General features: G+C 40.7%; 1 protein-coding gene across 1 annotated transcript in view; it reads right to left on the bottom strand.

The window, feature by feature from the left end:
- Nucleotides 1–24,571, bottom strand: part of LOC138172767 (myotubularin-related protein 12-like) — an 89,287-nt gene that overhangs the window by 30,325 nt on the left and 34,391 nt on the right. The window contains exons 2-7 of the mRNA XM_069102614.1: nucleotides 22,842–22,902; nucleotides 10,090–10,229; nucleotides 8,448–8,520; nucleotides 6,202–6,332; nucleotides 4,520–4,613; nucleotides 310–439 (exon numbers count right to left, since the gene is read on the bottom strand). Coding sequence (XP_068958715.1) covers nucleotides 310–439; nucleotides 4,520–4,613; nucleotides 6,202–6,332; nucleotides 8,448–8,520; nucleotides 10,090–10,229; nucleotides 22,842–22,902 — 629 coding nt within the window. The remainder of the gene's footprint in view (nucleotides 1–309; nucleotides 440–4,519; nucleotides 4,614–6,201; nucleotides 6,333–8,447; nucleotides 8,521–10,089; nucleotides 10,230–22,841; nucleotides 22,903–24,571) is intronic.

The raw sequence follows: 24,571 nt of genomic DNA, 5'->3' as shown, positions 1-24,571 counted from the left end.
AAAAAAAAAAAAAGAAAGAAAAAAAAAGAAGCTGTACGTCTGGGGGTGGCTAGGTGGCACAGTGAATAGAGCACGGGCCCTGGAATCAGGAGGACCTGAGTTCAAATGTGGCCTCAGACACTTAACACAAAACTAGCCATGTGACCTTGGTCAAGTCACTTACCCCCAATTGCCCTACTTTCCCCCTCCAAAAAGCAAAAAAAAAAGATGTACATTTGAATTTTGTATAGCACAATTTCAAAGTCTACACAATAACACCTTTTGGCACTTTCAAGTTTACTTTTAAAAAGCACAATATTAAAACCTTACTTTTCACAGACTTTATAGCCTTCATTGGCACTCACTGCTTTGTATTTTATGTTTCCTTTCGTTCGCTCCAACTCCCAATGCCAATCCTTAATCGTGTCAAACATCACAGTTTGGTGTGGGGGGCCTGTGGCTAACAAAACAAAAATAAAGGGATTAAAATGAGATTTTCATGAAGCACTCATATTGTAGTTTTGTGAAAGGGGAATCTCAGATTGAAGATTCTTTCCCTTTTTTGTGTACCCACATCAATCAAATTTAATACACTTAATTTTTATAAAATCATTCATTTCTTACTCCTAATTTTACCTAAAGGGTGACCAAGGAATTTGGAAGACCTTGGTTCAAGTACTACATGTGATACATACAAAGCTGTGTGACCAAGAGTAAGTCATTCACTCTCTTAGTGGTCTGGGCAATTCTCCAAGACTGTAAATTACAGTGGAGCTGCACTGATGAAAGCAATTTTCACACCAGGGAGTCAGTTCCTATACCAATGAAGAAGTCAGGTCCAAATCAAAAAAGCAAAAATTTTATCGTATTTTCTTCATTAACAAATGACTGTCATTTCACATGACACAAAGATATTTTGATTACTATTTTTCACAAAGCCCCACACCCAGCTACATTTTTAGCCAGATTTCACAATAATTTAGCTCCTCAAAAAGGCATTAAACTCTGAAGAAAGGTTTGGCAAACACACTAAAAAAATAAATGCATTTTTTAGCCTTACCACAATGTACAGAAAGACACAAGGCTGATTTTGGGCAAGTGTCAAATTTTTTAGTGTAAACCACCCTTGAAGACAAGACGGCCACCAAAAGAGAATTTTCTAGTTTAACAGCAGCTAGTAGTCATACAATAGCATGTGTCATTCCCCTGGAGGGGAAATCAAGATTCCTGGGGATGGGAAGAAGAAAGCAGCCATGAAGATAGTGAGGCAACAGATGATTATCTCTCTGCCTCACCTGACGTCTGCTCCAACCTGTGAGTCGTGAGAAAGGAGCTAGAAGAGAGAGAAGTATCTGGCTGTGACCACAGGCAGGCAAGGACACTTGCCAAGATAGTCTCGGATGTTTTACTCAAACCGCAGTGAACCATTTGGTTCAAATGTCTATCACTGCATATCTAAAAATAAAGAGGCTACTGAAGATTACCTGTCTGATAAAATCTGTGCCCTCCATTTTGAATAACCTTAGGGCATAAGCATAAATAAAATGTCCACAGAATAATATGTGCCAAAAAAAACCCCAAATCAAAAAAAAAAAAAAAACCCCAAAGTCTTCCTCTCTGGCTTGAACTGAATCAAGACAGTAGCTTCCTTCAACTTGCCCAAGTCAGTAAAGTGAAACTTACTAAGGTCTCAAAGACTATGTCATTCAGGTTCCACAGTTAGTTTCCAGAGAGGCAAGTCTTTCTCTAGAAGCATAATGAAGCTTTTGGGGAGTCTCAATGAAACACATTGATGAATTATTAGGGCAAATAATGGTTGCAACAGGTTGTCCAGACCAGAGGTGTCAAACTCAGTCAGCATGTGTCAAGGAGTGCACAGAACTAGATTCAAATGTGATTGGGAATTAACAAAATAAATACAAATACAATGCAACACAGATAATGTTGCATTTTTCTAAGTCAGTAGGCAGGGCAGTGATCTGTTTCTATTTGAGTTTGACACCAATGGTCCAGATTACAAAATTCCCATCTCTTCAAATTCCTACATATTTGATTTCTAACTTAAAATTAGTTAAATTAGCTGCTAAATTTAACATTCATTTGTATAAAAGTCTTCAATGAGAGTGGAGGTTGAGGGAGGAGAAAGGTAGGCATAAAAACTGTTAGAGAAGATTCTGGTCCTTCTAGCTGAGGGATGTAAGTTAGTACAGATGAATAAAATGGGCAGGGTCAATTGGGGTAAGGTTCTTGGCATGCTGATCAACATATGTTAGGGTGGAGAGAAAGTTAAAAACTGGCTAGGAGAGAAATATTCACAGATTGTGTCCAAATTCCAGGAATCAAGACAGAAAATTAAAATAAAGCCAAGAAGGGCACAGAATTAATTCAAGTAGAGCATAATTTCTCAACTAGCAAACTTTCCAATTAATTACAATAATTGAGAAGTAATTAGCATCTCCCATATAACTATTTTCATATTAAAACAAACTTTGTTCCATACATTTACATTATCATATTAACTGGCACTTATAAGAATAACTCTAAAGCACTTTGTAATCCTTGACTGTTTTCTGAAACAAAACCAAATTAAGTGATATTCAACACAGTTTTGGTGGAAGTGTGCCAGGGTGTACTACAGCAAGCTCAAACCACCTCACAAGAGTCAATTATTAAATTTTCTCTGTGAACATTTATATTACAAGAAAAATCAGCAAATGCTACAGACCTGGGCTTGATTTATTGTTTTGCTAATAGCCTAGGCTTAAGAAAGTGAAGGAGAAAGTGTTAATCATGCAGAGCAAAGTTTAAAGTGTGTCACATCAATTTTTCCTCAGAGCTGGTTGTTAAATATTAATGTGTGTACATGTATGTGCGTGTGTCTGTGTGTGTTTTGGGTTCAGTTCCGCAATTTTATCAGTGACTAGCAATTGTTCTGCAACTTATAGGGATTTCCCTGGAAATGAAAGAAGCTCCCTCTTTTAACACAAGTTGACACTTCAAAGTGAGAGGCCAGAGTTCACCCAGTCAGTATGTGTCAGAGGTGGGACCTGAATCTGGGTCATTCAGACTGAAGTTTGTAGTTTAATTCTATGAAAACTGGTCATAGCATACATAATACATGTGACAACTGTCTAGTACCCAGAATATCTGACTAATCAGAATACTTCAGGGCCCAAATATGACACAAGAGCACATACTACTGCATTCTAGAAGGCCCTTTAAGTGCCTTTGGAAACTCCCACATCATTCCGTATGCCACTTTCCTGACATAAGTCTGAAAAGCCTACGGGGCCATTGGAAAGCAAGGCAGCTCAGGACAAAGAAAGCATGGCAAAGGGGCTGATCTCGGTGCCAAAGAGAGAAAACAAAAAGAATGGGACGATAGTTAGCAGTGCTTGCCTTCTCCATCACTTTGGACAAGGGCTCAAAGCATGTTTCCAGCTGAAGTCTCAGGCTGCCGGGAAGTCACGGCTCCTCATTTTGTTGACCACAACACCAGCAAGAAAACAGGCTGATTACCTTACTCTCACTGAATTCGGCTTAAGGAGGGAATAACATACACACTCAACTGGGTATTTTACCCTACAGGAGAGTAGGGGGGAAGGGAATAAGAGGGGGGGATGACAAAAGGAAGGGCAGATTGGGGGAAGGGGTAGTCAGAGGCACACGCTTTCAAAAAGAAAGTGATCAAGGGAGAAAACAGAATAAATGGGGAGTGGGATAGGGCATGACTGCTAGGGAAATGTTTTGCATAACTACACGTGTATAACCTATACTGAACTGCTTGTCTTTTCAGTGGGAATGGGTGAGGAGGGAAGAAGGGAGAGAATCTAGAACTTGAAGTTTTAAAAACAAATGTTAAAAAACTGTTCTCCATGCAACCAGGAAATAAGATATACAGGTAATGGGGTATAGAAATTCATCTTGCCCTACAAGAAAGTAAGGGGGAAGGGGAGAGATGGGGGGGTAATATGAGAGGGCAGATTGGGGGAAGAAATAATCAGTATGCTTGCTTGGGGTAGGGGAGAGATGGGGAGAAAATTTGGAACTCAAAATCTTGTGGAAATGAATGCTGAAAACTAAAAATAAATAAATAAATTCTGAAAAAAAAAAAAAGGAAAATAGGTTGATTGCTCTCAGGAGAACTAGATTCTGAGTTAAAGATCTGTCATCTTTGACTTCCAAAATTTCTTTGTTTTGGCTCCCCTTTTCAGAAAAACACTAGTATAAGTGTAACCTGGGGTCCATGAACATCTCTTCTAAAAAATATCGTGATAACTATATTTCAATATAGTTGGTTTCCTTTGTAATCCTATGCATTGTATTTTATACATTTTAAATGTTACTTTGAGAAGAATTTTACCAGACTTCAAAGGGGTCCATGGCACAAAATCTGTTAATTAAGTACCAATATACTATAGCAAAGGCCTAACTTGTGGTAATTAGGTGTTTTTCACACCAAGCCTGTTTTGGGGACAGTAGAAGAAAAATGTTGTTCACTCTCAAAAAGAAAAAAAAAAAGAAAGTAGAAATCACATACCTGTATTATTTTGTTTAGCACTTGCATAGGAAAATAGAAACAATCGTTTAAGTAGCTTAGGAGCCTGGGTATGATGAATTATGCCACTGACAATCTAGAAAAAAATTAACCACCATCAAGTTATTAAGTAGAGTTAAATTTTGTCTAGGAAAATCTCAGGGAAGAAAAGCTCATCGTTTTTGAATAGGGCTAGAAACATTTTAAGACAGACAGCCCATGGCCCCCTATGCTACTCAGTTAGCCACATAAGCCCAAGCTTTGAGGACAGTTCTCAGAGCCATCTGGCTCTGCACTCAGTCAATAAACCTTTATTAAGTGCCTTCTATAAACCGGGCACTGAGCTACATTCTGAGAATACAAAGAAAGGTCAGTCCCTGCTCTCAGGGAGCTCAAAGTCTAACGGGGAAGATAACATGCAAACAACTCTGTACAGACAGCCCATATACACCAGATTAACTGGAAATAATTCATGGAGAGAAGGCACTAGAATTAAGGGGGTCAGGTTCAAATTTTATTCAGACACTTACTACCCAAGTGACTTCAAGCAATGACAAGAACCACAATAACGGCAGCTAGCATTTTTATAGTGCTTTACCTAAACTATCCCAGGGTCTAACAATCTTGTGAGGTAAGCGCTATTATCGTTCTCAGTTTACAGATGAGCAAATGAAGGCAAAAGGAGGTTAATTAACCTTCCGCAAAGTCAAGTCAATCCGTCTTACTGCCTGTTGGGAAAGCACTTTGAAGCTACTTATTATAATGATTTTCTGGGGCTACCTGGGGATATCCAGTATTTAAGCTTACTCCCAAACTCCCTACTGTCTACTAAGTATAGACAACAGAGCTGACTACAGAAGTTAGTGTGAGATTAAGACAAATCTAGCCAAACTTGGGTATCATACTAATCCGCAAACAATTAAAGAGCTGGGACAACATATAAATATTATTTGCCAGAGAAAGCAAGCAAGCAAACTGAATTATCAAATTTCTACTGAAGAGTTTAATATGAGAAAAAAGTCTCACCATATGTTCTACATCTTGCTAAGTGAAAAAGTACAGGGACAGTGATTAAAGTAAAATGGTTGCACTCATCTTTTTAATTCACCAGTTCGTGTCACATCACTTTTCTCTGGCCCTGGACACTGATTCTCCAAACACACAGTCCTCTCTGTAAGATTCAGCTTCCCTCAATGAACCTATAGTACTCTCTTTCTCACCTCAAACACTTCCTTTCAAGATTTCATTTTTGCTTTTCCCAAGGCATCAAGATCATAGACCCATCAACTTCTGGCTGAGAAGCCAACAGTTGGGAGGTGGATTGCTGCAGGCCTTCTCTCTTTAGTCAACCCCACCTGCAGTGCCTCTAACTGCCTTCCCAGAGAGCTACTCTAACTTTCCATTCCTCTGCCTGGTGAAGAACTGGAAAGCAAGACCTGAAAGAATGAAGGCCCTCCAAAGTTGGCAGTATACTCTCTGAAAATGCATAGGCTGGCTTAATTGCATTTTGAGTACAGCCTAAATGCAATAATGCATCATTGAATCATGTTAAAAAAAATTGTCTGGACGAGCTACTCTTTTTCCCCCTTTTTTGAAATATAAGCAAAACAACCCATTCCCTCCCAGGATTCCAAGGGGGAAAATCTAAAGGGAAATAAATTCCCCAAACATATGCAAACAGTTACCCTTTTAACTTCCTCTTCCTTTGTGTACCTCAGGCAGAAGTGAAATACTCGGAGGTCTTTGCAGTGGATGATGAGCTTTTCAGGGTATTTCTTCAGTTGTCCAAACAATGGTTTTTTTTTCTCATCAAACACTACAGGAAAAAAAGTCCAAGTCAGTAAATAAGATAAGAAAAGAAAATTGGGTTACAAAGGTACAAGGGTAATAAGCTAATGTTTGAAGAATCAAGGCAGTGAGAGTAAAAACAGTGCTTGTTCTCTAAGATGATGCCACTGAGCAAGAGTTTCACTCGTGCCGGGATCCCTGAGCAGTCATATTTCTTCATTCTGCACACAACGCCAGCAATGGAATAAGTTGATGACTCTCAGGAGAACTAAACTTCACTGATTTCAAGACACCAAGATCTTAAAACTAAAAATTATTAAGGAAAGAGATCACCAGGGGAAAACTGACCAACAGAGGGATCATGGTTCTAGAGTGGAGGGAATGCATGAATATCTATTTCCTCATTTTTGATGAGGAGTCTCAGTCATGTTCAACTCTTCATGAACCCATTTGGGGTTTTCTTGGCAGAGATACTAGAGTGGTTTGCCATTTCCTAGGTGGTACAGCAGATAGAATACCATGCCTGGAGTCAAGGAAGACTCATCTTCCTGAGTTCAAACCTAGCCTCAGAAGCTTACTAGCCATGTGACCCTGGGGAGGTCACTTAATCCCATTTGCCTCAGTTCCTCATCTGTAAAATGAGCTGGAGAAGAATATGGCACACCCACTGCAGCATCTCTGCCAAGAAAACCCCAAATGGTGTCACGAAGGGTCAAACACAAGTGAAATGATTGAACAACAACAGGCTTTTTTTCTGGGCACAAACACAAGTTCTGTGTTCTATTTCCTTTGTTATAACCTAGCATACTAGAATCACAGTAAGTGTCTGATGAATTCCACAGCTCTAAACTGGTTAAACTCTGAGTGAGATTCATATCATGGACAGCAGGAAGAAAAGAAGCCTAAGACTGCCTAGGCAAGTTCTCTTTGACACTGGGAGAAGATGCATCAATTCAGAGTATGGTGGATTTGGAATTAAGTGAGTTCTGTCCCTCAATTTAAAAAGGATAGAGAGGCAGTACTGGTGAAGTATTTGACAGGTCACTGGACTTGGACTAAAAAAAAATCTGGGTTCACACATCACACCTATCAGATTGGCTAACAACACAAAACAGGAAAATGATAAATGTTGGAGAGGATGTAGGAAAGTTGAAACACTGATCCATTGCTGGTGGAGTTGTGAGCTGATCCAACCATTCTGGAGAGCAATTTGGAGCTATGCCCAAAGGGCTATAAAAATGTGCATACCCTTTGACCCAGCAATATGGCTTCTAGGGCTGTATCCCAACGAGATCATAAAAATGGGAAAAGGACCCACATGTGCAAAAATATTTATAGCAGCTCTTCATTATGGGGGCCAAGAACTGAAAACTGAGTGGATGCCCATCAAGTGGGAATGGTTGAACAAGTTGTGGTATATGAATACAATGGAATACTATTGTGCTATAAGAAATGATGAATAGGCAGACTTCAGAAAATCCTGGAAAGATTTATATGAACTGATGCTGAATGAAGTGAACAGAACCAGAAAAACACTGTTCACAAAGAAAGAGCCACAGTGTGCAATGACTGATTTTGATAGACTTAGCCCTTTCCAGCAATGCAAGGATCTAAAACAATCCCAAAGGACTCATGATGATAAATGTCATGGAGTGAGAATGCAGAACAAAGCAGACTATTTTCTTTTTTATTTTGTTTTTTCTTTCCCATGGTCTCTCCCATTCATTATAATTCTTCTATGCAACATAACTAATGTGAAAATGTGTTTAATAGGATTGTATGTGTAGAGCCATATCATATTGAATGTCCTCTTGGGGAAGGAGGGGGAGAAAATTAAAAACTTATGGAAGTGAATGTTGAATACTAAAAATAAATTTTTTCAAAAAAAGATCTGGGCTCAAATCCTATGTCAGACACAAACTAGCTGTGTGACTCTGGGTCAGTCACTTCAACCCCTACCTCTGCTTCATTCATCATTTTTAGAATGAATGAGGTAGACTAGATGGTCTCAGAGGTCCCTTCCATGATTCTCTGGCACTCTAAATGGCCAAAGTTATTACTGAACATGGAGCTGACACTGCATGCTGAACAGATTTTCAAGATCTGCTTGTGTGTGATGTCTTAAAACTCCACACACACTTACCTCCATAAATTTGGTCAACACAGTGTAACGTAATATCATTTTCTCCTATCACCTTATTCTTAAATTGAGGCTCCTAAAAAAAAAATCAACATAAACAACAAATAAGTCAGAATTCCTAAAGTTCAAGATTGAGAAATGTACAGGATGGGCATAGACTGAGTCAGTACCTTCCTTACAAATTCCAAGAATGTTGAGAAAAAGTAACCACACCTCTGGGTAAGACATTACATAGATACATGTTACAGATTACATGGAATTCATCAACATGCTAAAGAACCCTACACTATCCAAACATTCATGGTTAACTTCCTGCTCCTTGGTTGTTCCAAATAAGGAGGTACAGGGCCAAATGACGGACACTCTATTTAGTGGGAAGGGAAATAGGGGTTAACATCTTTCCTCTATCAATTCTAAAAGTCATATAAATCCTATTCACTTATAAAAGTGAGCAAACCCAAACCTAGAAAAAGAAGAAAAGACCAAACAATACAGGCTTCTAGTAAATGCATTCTCCAAAATATCTCCACAAGAGGAATGGAAGACTTTTTTTTTTTTTAAAGCAACTGGGGTTAAGTAACTTGCTCAATGTTACATGGCCTGTTATTTCTGGATGTGGTGATAAGTAACTAAGCCCGGATTCGATCCCAGGTATCCCGACTCTGGGGCCGGTGCTCTTACTCACTGAACCACCTGGCCACCCCAGAATGGAAGACTCTTAATGAGAGGGCAAGCTGGCACTGGTGGATTACACTCTTCACTAACACCATGGCCCGGATATTTAAAACCCAAGCTTGACAATGGGCAAGTTTAAACAGGAACCAGGAAGTGATCTCTGCTCTACACTATGAATTGGCCGCCTTTTCCTTTATTCGCAGTGTTTGCTTATGCACGCTGGTGACTCACAGTGCCAACAACCATTTCTTGTACCTTCTACCTTCCCTAGTGCCTAGCCCATAGTATTCTATAGAAAATTCTAAATTTTGATGAAGGCTTTCTCTCACTAGTGTGAGCATTTCACCTACTAGTGAAGATAAACAGCTCTTCCATGCCACATACAATGGTTCTTCTACATGTTGTTCCACAGATCTACAATATAATGCCATGGTACTTTGGAGGCCTTTCTGAGTCTTTTAATGTTTCCATTTACATCTGTGCCGCATTAGGCTGTCCGCCTATTATCCTTGACTCTAAACTACACATCCATCCCAGCTCCTTTTCTAGTCATGTACATTCCTGGGAATAGCTTTTTTTATACTGTAATTCACACCCAAGGTATTCTTAGTAACAGGTTACATACAGTCTAATTACTTGGACCTGGCAAATGTAAGCCAACTTGTAAATGAAACTAGTAGAAAGTTTCATAGAGGTCCTGCTACTAAAGGGAATAATTTGAGGGTAGAGCCTGTTTTTTGCCTTTCTTTGAATGCCCTGTATTCACAGTAAAAGCTTAATAAACATTTTCTGACTGATCAGTGAACATAAGAGATAGAAAAGAAATTCCCTATGTCTGTGTGTGTGCATGCGTGCATGTGCTAGGGGAAGGAAAACAGGGGAAAGAGAAAATGAGAATATATGTATGTATATATGTAAACTAGAAACCTCTAAGAGGCTATTGCAAGTCTAGGTAATAGTATCCTCATACATTATCATCCAATGTAGACTCATCTCCAAGGAAGGCAATCTTGAAGTCTGTGCAAACGAGTTTCCCACAGATTCCACGCTGACCTGAATCATCCTGGATACACTTAAGCACTGTGCTGGCTTCACAAAGCAGTTGTTCACCTAATCAAAAAACAAATTAAGTACATGAATTTTCCATGAATAATATAAAAAGTTAAAGGTTAATGGTTTTACCTTTGCTAAAAACAAAAGCACACCCACACATATGAAAATACTACTGACCCTATGGGGTTTTTTTTTTTCATTTTTTTTTTTTTAAAGCAATCGGGGTTAAGTAACTTGCTCAAGGTTATACAGCAAGTTACTTCTGGGTGTTGTGCTAAGTATCTGAGCCTGGATTCGATCCCCAGGTCATCCTGATACTAGGGCCGGTGCTCTTACTCGCTGAGCCACCTGGCCACCCCTCCCTTATGTTTTTTTTTATTTTTTATTTTTTTTGCCTTTTGGAGGGTAATTGGGGTTAAGTAACTTGCCCAAGGTTACAAGGCTAGTATTTTTGTGTGGGTGTTAAGTGTCTCAGGCCGGAACCGAACTTGGGTCCTCCCGACTCCAGGGCCAGCGGCTTTACTCACTGCGCCACCTAGCCGCCCCCTCTCTTATGTTTTTTTTAATGGATTGGTATGTAATGAAAAAATTTTGTGAGAGACTGAATTATAGGCACAAATAATCAAGCACTAAGATAAGCAAAGTCAAAATGGACCGACAGGTCTATGATGGACATTTTCCTGGATAAACCTGACATTGAGAGATGGAAGTTTCTAAGGAGATGGTGTTCATCAAGCCTACACCATCAAGAAGACATATAGCAAAACTATCAGTAACTCATTTTAGACTAGACAGGTATTTCACAAAATCTCTCCCCAGGTGGCTGAAAGAGTAAAATCTTGTTCAGAACTTCTGTAATCTAGAACCTCCAACCAGTTTCATAGCCACAATATTTTTTTTAAGGGGGGAAGGCAAGGCAAATTGGGGTTAAGTGACTTGCCCAAGGTCACATCACTAGTAACTGTTAAGTACCTGAGGCCAGATTTGAACTCAGGCCCTCCTGATTCCAGGGCCGGTGCCCTATTCATTGCACCATATAGCTGTCCCATAGACACACTTTCTATTTGGGCAGGGTCAGGGGATCTGATCAGTCTTCCTGGCTCCATGGCTGCAAGATTAGCAGCTGGCTAGCAGAGGTGTGAGGCAGAGCAGCTTCTTGAAAAATCATCGTAATCACTTGGAGTTTGGCTCCATGTAAAGGAAGCACAGCACATGCTCAGACTACAGAGGTAGAAGCTATCTGCTCCCAAGAAGAAGAAAAGCCCATGTTTTCTGGAAGTTCATCATAAATGGCAGCAAAAAGGAATGTCATGTGGTGAAAGACTGGACACAGAATATAATGAAGAAAGGGAAGGAACTATTTCCTCTAAAAAGCAACTCCCTTACACATACACCCTTCCTACCACGCCCGAATACACATATACAAAAGAGATGAAGAGGAAAGAAAACAAATTATCTTTATAAATTTCTTGTAATGTCAGTAACATTGTTACTCTTTCAATTCAACACTCCATATAAAACCAGAGATAAATTTTTGATGCCCCAGGATCGGCAAGGGAACACAGGTCAGTATAAATTTATCTTCCTTCTTTAAGAGGTTAAATAATTACTTTCAGTTTAAAGAGCAATGCAACAAAAGAGGTGTTTATCCAATGAAGGTTCATCCAACAGTTCAATTTTAGAGACAGTTGTGTTTGGGGAAAATAAATACACAATAGTTAAGTAATTTATTCAGTGTTCAAAATAGCTCCAGAAAAGGCTGTTTAGTTAAGCTAAAAGGAGAAAACTTGTTTAAAAAAAAAAAGGCTTCCTGTAATTTAAACTCCTTGAAAAGACTTAATAAGTTTTTCAGCTACACTTCTCCCCCAAACAGAAGGATAACATCCTGTAGCTGAAACACTTTAAACTAAAAATTAATATAAGGCCAATATCAGGAGGCTTTCTAACTTCTATAAAACAAAGTCAGTAGAAGGAGATAATATGCTGAAGCATAGTATACAGTTGTAGATTGTATATTAATTTATGTGTACAAAGATCAAATTATTTCCAAAGAAGGGGAACGTAGCATAGTGTACAGAGTGCTGGCTTCAGAATACATGCTAGCTGTGACTCTGGGCAAGTCTCTGGAAGCAACTCCCTCAGTCTCAAAGTTGTAGACCTGCGATAGAGGTGAGTTTCCTACACCAATGAAATCACAAGTCTAGACCAAACAAAAGAAAAATAATCTTTTAGGTTCTAAGTTGTCTAAGAGGAACAGCACCCAGAGAGAAGTAGGGAAATGGGATAGAGACTTATAGCTTTCTGCTACTTCCTGGCTGGACTTGAATCAATTTGACTCTGTGGTGAATGAGAGAAACTGCTAGGGATGCCCAAGTCAAGCTAGCTAAAGGAGTACCACATGTAGTAGAGACAGCTGGTTGTGACACAGAGTGCCAGGATTGGAGTTAACAAGACAAGTTCAAATCCAGCTTCACATACTAGCTGTGTGACTACTAGCAAGTCACGTAACCTCTGTCTGCCTCAGTTTCCTCAACTATAAAATGGAGTAATAACAGCACTTATAACCCAGGGCTGTTGTGAGTATCCAATGAGATAATATTTGTAAAGTGCTTGGCAGAGTACCTGGCACAGAGAAGGCACCATATGAATGCTAGTTATCAGTAATGATCAAACAGTGGTCAAGTGATAGCTAAAGTTGCTTTCTCCATAAAAAATCCTCTAGAGATGTAAAGATGACCTTCCATCTACTCTGTATATACGCTGTATGTGCTAAGCTATTAATGTGCTTTTCCATCATTAGAACGTGAGCTTCCTGAGGGAAGGAATCATGCTTTTATTTTTTTTTTTTTGTATTTCCAGCATTTAGCACAGTGCCTGGAATACAGTAAGCACTTATTAAATATCTGTTATTTGAATGAGAACCTGTATATGGGCTCCAAGTGGTTAATCAATCACAGATGTGGGGGCAAGTTGATGTTCCTTAACACGCTCTAAGAGGAGAAGAATGAGGAACAGCTGATATCATTACATTCATGACTCTCTACAGAAATATTCTCACTAAGGCAAGGTAACAAGTTCTTCTTGGTTCTCCAACAGTCAGGAAAACAAAAGTTTTACTCTGGTTGCAAAATTATTCCTTTTATCTTACTGTAATGTACATAATACTCTGAAGTCTAGTCTATGGTGGGAAGGGAATGAACCAATCCCCAAAAAACCTCCAGCCCTGCTTGTAACTAGGCACTGCCTCCCATGCCCATGACAATCATGGCAGTTACTTATTCAGTTTTCAAACAAGCTCCAGAAAAAGGTATAGATGGAAGACTGTAAGAAAGACTTCCAGCATTTTTTCGGCTAAGTTTACCCCAAGAACAGATAAACCTGTGACCTAAAACACCTGAAACTTAGGTCTCTTTTCTAGGCTCTCAGAAACCCCTGAAATACAGCCCACCTGACTTCGAGGCTGGGACATTCCACTTATTTCCTTGCTGGGTTCAGGGAGGCCCCCAGGACAAATGCAGCCAGGCTGATCAGACTGTACATTTACTAAGTTCCTACTAAGTGTCAAGCACTGTGCTACGCTAAGCAAAGAAGCCAAAAACAGTCCCTTCCCTCAAGCTGTTCACAATTTAATGGAGGAGACAACATACAAGCTATGTACAAGCAAGCTATAAGAGATACACTGGTAATCTTCTGCAGAGGAAAGGCACTAGAATCAAGAGAGGTTTCTTGTAGACAACAGGATTTTAGTTGGGACTTGAAAGAAGCTAGGAGGTGGAGAAGAAGAGGGAAAATCTTCCAAGCATGGGGGCAGATAGCTAGGGAGTCAGTGATCTTATTCAAGGAGCAGCAAGAAAGCAAGTGTTATTGGACTGCAGAGTACATGGGGTAAGGGAAGGAGGGTATAAGGTATAAGAAGACTGAAAATTAGGGGAAATAACACCAACTGTAACCATATGAGGTTCCCAGGGTCAACACATCCCTAGGGACCCCCAGTACCCAAAGAGCAGGGCGAGGTAACTGAGGACTAGCTGCGCTGAGAAACAGGGAGCGTGACTCTGGAGGAAACCTTGTACCTTCTTATTACCTTCTTTCATCAGGATTGTCCTCCCATTCCCCAATAGTCCTTGACCCCATCCCAGAGATACTGAATCCCCAACCACTGAGAAATAACCCTCATTCCAAACCCTGGCAGCTTGCTCCCTTAATCTTATTCACCTCAACCCCATCCTCCTCAATGTCCCCACTCCAGGTCTGTCGGCCCTCTCCACTGTGCCACCTAGAACTCTGACTGATTCTTTTCTTTTTAAATTTTTAAAAATAGTCTCAAAAGTCTGAGAGTTTATCAAATATCCATTTTTTTCTTTTTTTTTCATTTTTCAAATGCTTTATTAACTTCTGATTTACATCATTCATTTCCACCAGATTTTGAGTTACAAATTTTCTCCCTGTTTTTCCCCTACCCACCATCCCAAAATAGCAGTCCCACAGGATATCCCCTCCTCCACTCTGCTCTCTCCCATATTTTCTCCCATACCCCCCCTTTTGACTTTTCCAGTGGATCTCTATGCCCCAGGGCCTGTATATCTTATTTCTCAATTACATGTAAAATAGTGTGTGTGTATATATATATTTGAGTATTTGATTTTAAAACTTTGAATTCCAGATTAATTCCCTTCCTCCCTTGTCACCCACCCTTACTGGGAAGATAAGCAGTTCAGTATAGGCTGTACATGTGTGGCTAATGCAAAACAATAACATACTAGATATATTGTAAAAGACTGACTATATTTCCCCTCCCTCCTATCCTACCTCCCACTTGTTCTATTCTCTACTTTGATCCCATCTTTTCAAAAGTGGATGCTTCCAACTTCCCTCCCCCCCCAGCCTGCCCTCCCTTCCATCATCCCCCTTCTCATCCCCTTCCCCCCCCCCGCCCCTTGGAGGATGAGAAACCCTATTAAGTGTGTATTTCATTTCCTCCTCAAGTCAGATTCAATGGGAATAAGGTTGACCCATTCCCTTTTGCCTTCCTATTCTTCCCCTCCATTGTAACCATATCCCCTTGCCTCTTCTGTATAAGATAGTTCACCCCATTCTGTCTCTCCCCATCTCCTCTCATTATATTCCTCTCTCACCTCTTAATTTCACCTTTTAAGTATCATCCCTTCCTGTTAAATTGGTCCTGTGCCCTCTATCTATGTATACTTGTAAACATATAAACACACATTTACATATGTATTCATATGCCCATATATCCTCATATATAGACATATATGTATTTCTATTCCCTTCAACTACTAAGAAAAAGTTTCATCAGTTACAATTATTCTTTTTCCATGTAGGAATGTTAATAGTTCAACTTTGATAACTTCCTTATGATTTCTTTTCCCTGTTTATCTTCTCATGCTTCTTGTATCTGAATGTCAAATTTTCTATTCAACTCTGATTTTTTCAGCAAGAATGCTTGAAAGTCCTCTATTCCACTGAATGACCATATTTTCCCCTGAAAACATGATACTCAGTTTTTCTGGGTAGGTGATTCTTGGTTTTAATCCCAGCTCCTTTGACCTCCGGAATATCATATTCCAAGCCCTTCGATCCCTCAATGTAGAAGCTGCCAGATCCTGGGTGTGTTTCCACAATATTCAAATTGTTTCTTCCTGAATGCTTGTAATATTCTCTCCTTAATCTGGGAATTCTGGAACCTGGCTATAATATTCCTAGGAGTTTTCTTTTTGGGATCTTTTTCAGGAGGTGATCAGTGGATTCTTTCAACCTCTATTTTGCCCTCTGGTACTAAGACATCAGGGCAATTTTCTTTGAGAGCTTCCTGGAGGATGATTTCTAGGTTCTTATTTTGGTCATGGCTTTCAGGTAGTGCAAAAATTTTTAAATTATCTCTCCTGGATGTGTTTTCCAGGTCAGTGGTTTTTCCCATGAGATATTTCACATTGCCTTCTATTCTTTCATTTGTTTGGATCTGTTTAACATCATCTTGATTTCTCATAAAGTCACTAGCTTCCATTTGCTCCAATCTAATTCTGAAGCAATGATTCTTCTCAGTGAGCTTTTGAGATTCTTTTTCCATCTGGCAAATTTGGCTTTTTAAGGCATTCCTCTCCTTGTTGCCTTTTTGAGCCTCTTTTGCCATTTCAGTTAGTCTGTTTTTTAAGGTGTTATTTTCCTCTGTCAGGCTGTTGACTCTCATTTTGTAATTTTCTTGCATCGTTCTCATTTCTCTTCCCAACTTTTCCTCCACTTCTCTTATCTGCTTCTTAAGGTCCTCTATGGCTTGTAAACCAGCTCAAATTTTCCTTTGAAGCTTTTGTGCAGGAGTTCTGACTTCACTGTCTTCCTCCTGTTCCATGCTTTGCTTCTTTTTTCCCCTAAATAGGAGTCTAGTATTGGAATCTTCTGTCTGCTGTGTTTCTTTTGCTTGGTCATGTCGCCCCTCAGTCACTTGACCCCTGGGCTTTTTGCCACAGTAGGACTCTGCCACCAGACAAGGGGATCTTTCGTCCCAAACACTGGGGTTTTCTCAGCTGCCAGAGGTATTAGATGGGGGCCCTCTCTGAGGCCTCCACACGCTCTTGCAAGCTGGACACATACCCCGGGACCTCCACCCTAGGCTGTAATCCAGATCCAAGCAGGTTAAAGCAAGAGCGATTACCCCTCAGACTGGTTGCCTAGTCCCCCTACACTCTGCAGGCCAGGAGCTGAAGCTGCCATGCGGCGCTGTGCCAGTGGCTCAGCGGCTTCAGGCAAAAGCCACGCACTCCCTCTTACTGAGTCCCCAAATCCAGACTATACCGACCTCTCACTTTGTCCTTTGCATCTATGTGTTGATAATTCTGGAAAGGCCATAGCTGCTGCTGATCTGGAGTCCCTCCTGCTGGCGGCTGGTCAGGCCCACCCTAGGCTAAAACCTCCGGCTCACGCAGGCCTGGGCTTGGTTCCCAGAGCGCTGGGCTCTCCTCAGCAGGAGGTTAGCTTCTCTGTGTCATTTTGTGGGTTCTGCAGCTCCAAAGTTTGTTCAGAGGCCCCTTTTTACATTGATTGGGGAAGGTGGAAGCCAGAGCCACTTTGAGGCTGTGCTTCTACTCCGCCATCTTGACTCTGCCCCTCCTCTGACTCTGATTCTTAAAACATCCTTTCATTTTAGTCCCCTTCTTCTCCTGCTCCTTCTATTCTCTGGCACTAAATAAGACAAGGCTCCTCATCACCCCAGCCTGCCCCACCCTGTTCCATGATGATGATGCATCCATGGCCATTCTTTCCAGCACTGGTTGCATCTTTTTGGAATCCTCCTGATTCATTACTTCCAGTAGAGAGCCATAATACTGTTGGCCTTCTCTAACTCTAATTGCAACCACCTCTTCTTTGACATTTATTCTATCCAAATTTATCACTCAATCCAGATATAGGTACCCTGAAGGAGACACTAAAGGCAGCACATGCCAAGCAAATCAAACCTTCATCATCACTTGGGTCACCATCTGATCTCAGATCCCAGCAGAGATAGCCTAGGACCTTGAACCCAAGAACCTTGGAAATAGCAGGGCTCCCAACCATCAATGAGGGAAGCAATCACTGAGGAGAAAGGAGTCCACTCTTCCTCATCACCATCACCACCAACTGCTGATCAACTGTATCAGCAAGCACCCCAGCTTCCCAGGTGGGGAACAGGTTCTTAGATCACACAGGTTCTTAGATCTGCTTTGTTAAAGGAAAGCAACTCAAAATGGGTTAACAAGCTTACTTTAATCAGTCAAATATGTATTGTTTACCTAGTTCAGGGGGAAAAGGTCAGCACCCCGAACTTCAGAATATACAGACAGAATTATCAAGACAGAAACAGATCAAGTAGACAGGTTTCCAAACTGTCCAACCATTACATCCATACCAAATCAACATCTGGCTTTTTCAAAGTTGGGGGGCTCTCAACAACGGCTTCCCAGAGTCTCATCTAATCAAATCACAGAACACTTCTCAAAGTGAGCCCCAAAACAAAGCCTCAAATCAGGGTTTATATAGCCTTCTCCTGGCTCAGAGAATGTAACCTTCTGGACCCACTGGCCAATCAAAAAGTATCTAATGAAAAACAAGCCTCCCACCCCAGGCTCCAGGTGCACTTTAGCCTAGGGGCAGGGAAGATCTTAAAAATTTACATTCCCATTACATCAACCCAAGAGCCTTGGGAGTAGCAGGACCCTAATTCTTGCTTTCAGTCTAGCAGCATTCATCTGGGAAAAGAACCCCTATGAAGATGCTTCTGTGGGTGTTAACAGTCTTGCCTCCTCAGCTTCTACAGCCAGTGATGCGGAGGAAAACAAAGTTCCCATCATCAAAATCTTTGGCCACATCAGATGGTTCAATTTCAGAAACAGTTATGATTTTATCAGCAGAAATGGCATTAACGAAGAGGCACTGCCATCTGCTTTGAGACAGCACTCTAAGGACAATGGGAGCTTTCCAGGTGACTTGCAATTGACCCCTTTCTATATGTTGTGCCCCCCCCCCCCCCCATGAGAATGTGAACTCCTTGAGGGCACAGATGGTCTTGCCTTTCTATGTCTATTAGAAGTACTTAGCACAGTATTTTGCACATAATCAAATGTTTTAATAATTTTTTTTATTTATTCATTCATCCTGCTGACCCATTATTTATCAACTCCCAAGACATTTCTCTCCTTTCTTAATAAGTTCAGCATCTGGCCTCAGACACTTAACACTTATTAGCTGTGTGACCCTGGGCAAGTCACTTAACCCCAATTGCCCTACCTTCCCCCTCCAAAAATAAAAAAAAGCAAAAAAAAAATACTGAATGAGTTCAGCATTTGGTTTATCATTTCCTCTCCACCCCAACTCCTGCCCTCATATGTTGATGGTCTCTCAAATACCCCGACTTCTTCAAACAACTCAACTACCAAGACTTGTGCCTCCATTTCACCCGAGCTAAACACAGGGAAGGCGATACCCTTCACAATATTCTACTTTAATGCACGAGAACACCAGATAATCTTACTGCATCAGTAGAGGAAATATCACCATCAAGAACTCAATTCTACCTTCAAAAGATCTCTCCTAGATGCCCCCTTTTCTCCCAGCCCACTGATATTACCATAGGGCACACCCTCCTCACCTCACTACTACAGAAGCCTGCTGGGTGGTCTCCCTGCCTCAACTCTTGCTCACTCAGTTCTCTAAGTGATCTTCCTGAAGATCTCGCTGTGTCTCACGCTGCCTCCCCAGTCAACAAATTCCAATAGCTCCCTGTCACCTCAGTATCAAATATAAGACTCTTTGCTTGACTTTCAAAGGTCAGAGCCCTCTCCTATCTTTCCAATCTTTTTGTACCTTACTTCTCTCCATGTACTTCTCCATGCAGTGAGTGACACTGACCTCCTTGCTCTTCCTGGCATGACAACACTCCAAATTCTGACTCCAGGCATTTTCACTAGCTACCCACCACGGCTGAAGTTCTCTCCCACCCTGTCCCCCTGTCCCCACTACCCGGCTTTCTCCAAACCTCAGCTAAAATTCCACCTTGTGCAATTAGCCTTTTCCTTAATACTGCTTTTCCCCTTAATACTGCTAGTGTCTTCCTTCTGTGGATTATTTCCCATTTATTTTGTATATACCTTATTTGTACATAGTTGTTTATACGCTGTTTCCCTTATTAGACTGTGAGCTCCTTGAGGGGAAGAACTGTTTTTGCTTTTCTCTACAACCTCAGTGTTTAGTGCATTGCCTGGCACAAATAATAAACACTCACTGATCTTACTTGAGGAGTTTCTTATACCAACGAAATCCCAGATCATCCCACTCCTAATCTTTGATCACTGCATCTCTCCTGGGGCTTTATTACTACTAACTCTACTCTTTGTCTGAACCGTGACTTTCCATCCCTCTGTGTCTGCACTTTCCCAGGCCATCACTGCTGCTCTGGTTATCCTTTGCTCCCTTCCCAATCTTGACACTTTGGTGAGTAATCAACTCTATATTATCCGTTATTCTCAGATTCTAGTTCTGAAGTTCTACAGAGGCTCATACCTTGGCAAACTGCTACCTTCTACCTCCTTCACTCTTACTCACATCTTGCTGAACAGAGCACGTCACACAAGCATCCCCTACAAATTTCCATTACCTAATCTAAACTGATCCCTCACTCTATCAAAGCAATTCTACTCCGACCTGACTTTCTAACCTACTCACCACAACAGTTGTTCAAATCTTTTGCTTTCTCCTCAAGCCTTCCACACCCATCCCTTTCACTGCCCTCTCAGCTGAGAAGCAACCTTGCTAGCTCACTAAAACAACTGAGGCCATTTGCTCAAGGTTCTTTTGTCTCACATCCCCTTAAGATGGTCTCCCCACTATCTCCTTCTTTACTCCAGTCTCTGATGATGACACAGCTCTTCTTTTTACTTGGGATACTACCTCCCTCTCCATGTATCTTTGATTCTATCCCATCACATCTTCTCCAACAGATTTCCCCTACTATTATGTTCCCTCTTTTTTTCCTTCTTTCTCCGTCTTCCCTGCTGCTTTTAAGCACACCCAAGTCTCCCCTTACCCTAAAAAAAAGAAAACAAAACCAAAAAACCCCTCACTAGCTCCTACCATCCCCTATTACCTTTCACCCTATAGTACCTTCTCCCTTTCTCAGATAAACTTCAAAAAAATCATCTATACTTAGTACTCCCACTTACTATGTTCTCAACTCTTTTCTAAACCCACTGCAATCTGGCTTCTGACTCATCATTCAACCGAAAATACTCTCTCCTAATTGCCAAGCCGGATGGGCTCCTCCTCAATCCTTACCTTTTCTCACCATCTGCAACACTGGGACTGCTGAGCCCCTTTCTGTCCTCTCTACGGTCTGTGCCATTGTGCTCTCTTGGTTTTCCTCCCACTGACAGCTCCCTGATCTCTTCTGCTGGATCTTCCATGTCATACCCACCAACTCTAAGTATCCTTCAAGGCTCGGACCTGGTCCTCTTCTCCTTTCTCTCTATATTATCTTGCTTGATGATCTTATCAGTTACCAGGGGTTCAATTACCATCTCCATGAAGATAAGTCACAGACCCATAGATATAGCCTCTGCTTTCTCCAGAACTCTAGTTTTTCACCACCAACTGTCTAGGGGACATTTTAAACTGAAAGTCCTGTAAGCATTTCAAGTTGAACATATCCTAAAAGAACCCATTACCACTTTCCCCCTCCTTTCTCCATTCCCAAATTCTCTACTACAGTGGAGGGCACTACTCTGGCTACCAAGCTTCACAATCTCATTAGCATTCTTGACTCCCGGTCCTCATTCATCCCAAAAATCTAATCAGTTGCCAAATCCTGTTTCTACCTTCACAACATCTCTGGTAAACACCCTGCCTCTATTCTACTCATGTAGTTACCTCCCTAAATTAGCACCTCATCACCTCTTGTCTGGAGGACTGCAATCATCTTCCAATTGGTCTCCCTACCTCAAATCCTGCCCCACACCAATCTTTCCTCCAGAGCATCACCAAAGTACCTACTGTGCAGATCTAATGAACATCCATTCACTTTTCCCTGGCCCAACCCCTTCCACTCCAAAAAACATCAAAGGTTTCCTATTACTATACCTCTAGGATAAGACAGAATCATGTTTGTCATTTAGAGTTCTTCCCATCCCTAGTCTTCTCCTATTTCCAGTCTTTTTGCACATTACTCCCCTACCACACACTCTATGGTCTTCACATACTGGCTTACCTGATATTCCTCAGACATTACACTTCTTTCCCTTATCTTTATGCCTTTACAATGGTTGTCTCCCATGCCTAGAACACTTTTCCTTGTCACTTTCTGCTTCTCACAACCCTTGGCTTCCTTCCTTTGAGACTTGGCTCAAAGCTCACCTTGTGTACATCTCCTTGCCCCTCCACCCTCTGCTGCTAGTATCTTTCCCTGTAAGGTTACCTTGTATCTGTATGTAACTTCTGTGTGTGTGTGTGTGTGTATATATATTTATTTGTGCATACTTACATGTTACATATTTCATGCATGTATTTATGTGTCCCTATATATATGTCTATGCTGTCTCTCCCATTAGAATGCAAACTTCTTGTCTTAGCACAGAAAATGTTCAATAAATGCATGACTGATTGGTGAGCATTTAAATCCTACTGGATATATCAATGTCCTATGTTAAGTAGTATAGGCAGAGAAATAAGGTTGAGAAAAAAACTAGACCAGAAGTTAGGAAGACAACTTATGCTGTGACAAACTATTCTATCACTAAGGAAAGCTGGTAAGGGTTTTGAGGACAATGGATGTTTTGTTCTGCTCAAATTATAAGTCAGAAAAAGAAAAGGAAGGCAAGCTGGGTGGTCCCCTATAGCAAGAAAAAAAGCATGCTAAGATGCATATGGTGAGAAGGGGTGGTTAAAGCCAGGTGGGGCACAAAAGGGAGAGGCAAGAGGCTGCTATCTTGCCATACAAGGCATAGATGCAGAGCCAGGTATGTAGCTACGGAACTGGCTACCCCTGCAACTCAGCTCTGCCTTCCCATGGAGGCTATTAGCCTTTGGTTGAAGACAAAGGAGTGTATATATAGTAACATCAGAAATGAGGTAATTTATTTGTTGACCAGGTTGCATATGGTACGCAATCCTAACAAAGCCTGTTACCTGGTAACAAGTGAAGATTTACTTCTTTCTCTGTTACTTCCTTTTCATTTGTGTGTATTTCCTAGAAGAGAGGAAAAAAAGGGTCATTAAATTTTTTTTTCAGGTTTGAAAAGAACAAAACGAAGTTATGCTGTCAAGATACTGTATACAACACAGCAAATAACATAACATACCACTTTATTGTTTTGTTCATTAGGTCATAATCGACTAAGGTGATTTTGGCCGATAAGTGTCAGACAAAAGACTAAACATCTCAAACCTGCCCCAACATGTTAAAACTATTTGCTTTGAACTGAAAGATTTTTAACATTGGGGTGGGCAGGTGGCGCAGTGAGTAAGAGCGTCGGCCCTGGCGTCAGGAGACCTGGGATCGGTTCCGGCCTCAGATACACGACACCCACACAAAATAACTGGCCGTGTAACCTTGAGCAAGTTACTTAACCCCAATTGCCTTTAAAAAAAAATTTAACATCTATTTCTCTAAAATATTGTGAGTTTAATAAATATAAATGTAAAATTTCTAAAGAAACTGCCAACAAACCTAAGCCAACTAATAATGTGGAATGGTTATGGACTCAAAAATAATTGTTTTGAGTGCATGGTGGTAAGGTCTAAGGAATTAAAGATCCTCTCTGACAATGAAAAAATGTCCCCAAGAACATAAGAACAAATTAACCCAGCAGGTAAAAGCTGGTATTTCTAAAAGTACATGTGGCCACACCATAACTGGTAAATTCTTCTCAATGACATGTCTATAAAAGTCCAGCCTTTACAGGTAACACATGGAGGAGGAGCAAAAGTAGCTATTTTAAAATGAAAGAAAGAAAACAAAAGAAGATAGAATATAGTACTAAGGATTAGAAGCAATGAAGGGAACACTGAGCTGTAGATAATGATAATGGAAAATACATTTTGGAGATGGAAGGGATTTAGAACTAAAAGAGATATCCAAGGTCACCCAATCTAATACTCTCCTTTTACATGCAAGGAAACACCATACATTGGTAGTGGAACCAGGATTAGAACTCAGGTCTCTTGGCTTCTGGTCTAATGTATTTTTTTTTTTAAACAATTGGGCTAAGTAACTTGCTCAAGGTTACACGGCCAGTTATTTTTATGTGGGTGCTGAGTATTTGAGGCCGGAACCGATCCCAGGTCTCCCGACGCCAAGGCCGACACTCTTACTCACTGTGCCACCTGACCGCTCCACTAATGTATTTTTTGTGAAGAGAAAATAAAATCACTTTACAATTAGGATCAAGAAAGACAGGGAGAGGATTAAGCATTTATATAATACTTACTGTATGCCAGGTACTGTGCTAAGTGCTTTTCAAATATTATCTAATTTGATCCTCACAACACCCTGGGAGGCAGGTGCTGTTATTATTTATATTTTACATTTGAGGAAACTAAGGCAGAGGGTGACTTACCCAGAATCACACAGCTAGCACATGTCTGATGGATCAGAATTCAGGTCTTCCTGACTAAAGGTCCAGTGCTCTATCTGCTGTCTCATCTAGCTTCCCCCATTAGGAAAGGGAGCAACAATCATTTTACCTCAATACATTATAGCCCTTCAGGGTATGAAAAACATCTTCACTTGAGTAAAGCAAGGACCAGAAGGATTGATGAGAACTTTGTGTAAACATCAGGCATGAATACCTAAATTAAATCTATCTATCTATCTATCTATCTATCTATCTATCTATCTATCTATCTATCTATCTATC

This window comes from Petaurus breviceps, unplaced genomic scaffold (genome assembly GCF_028583685.1).
Source record: "Petaurus breviceps papuanus isolate PSGF00001 unplaced genomic scaffold, PetGlider_PUasm1.0 129, whole genome shotgun sequence".
Lineage (NCBI taxonomy): Eukaryota > Metazoa > Chordata > Mammalia > Diprotodontia > Petauridae > Petaurus > Petaurus breviceps.
Note: the sequence above shows the minus strand (reverse complement) of the source record. Positions and strands in the feature narration are given on the sequence as shown.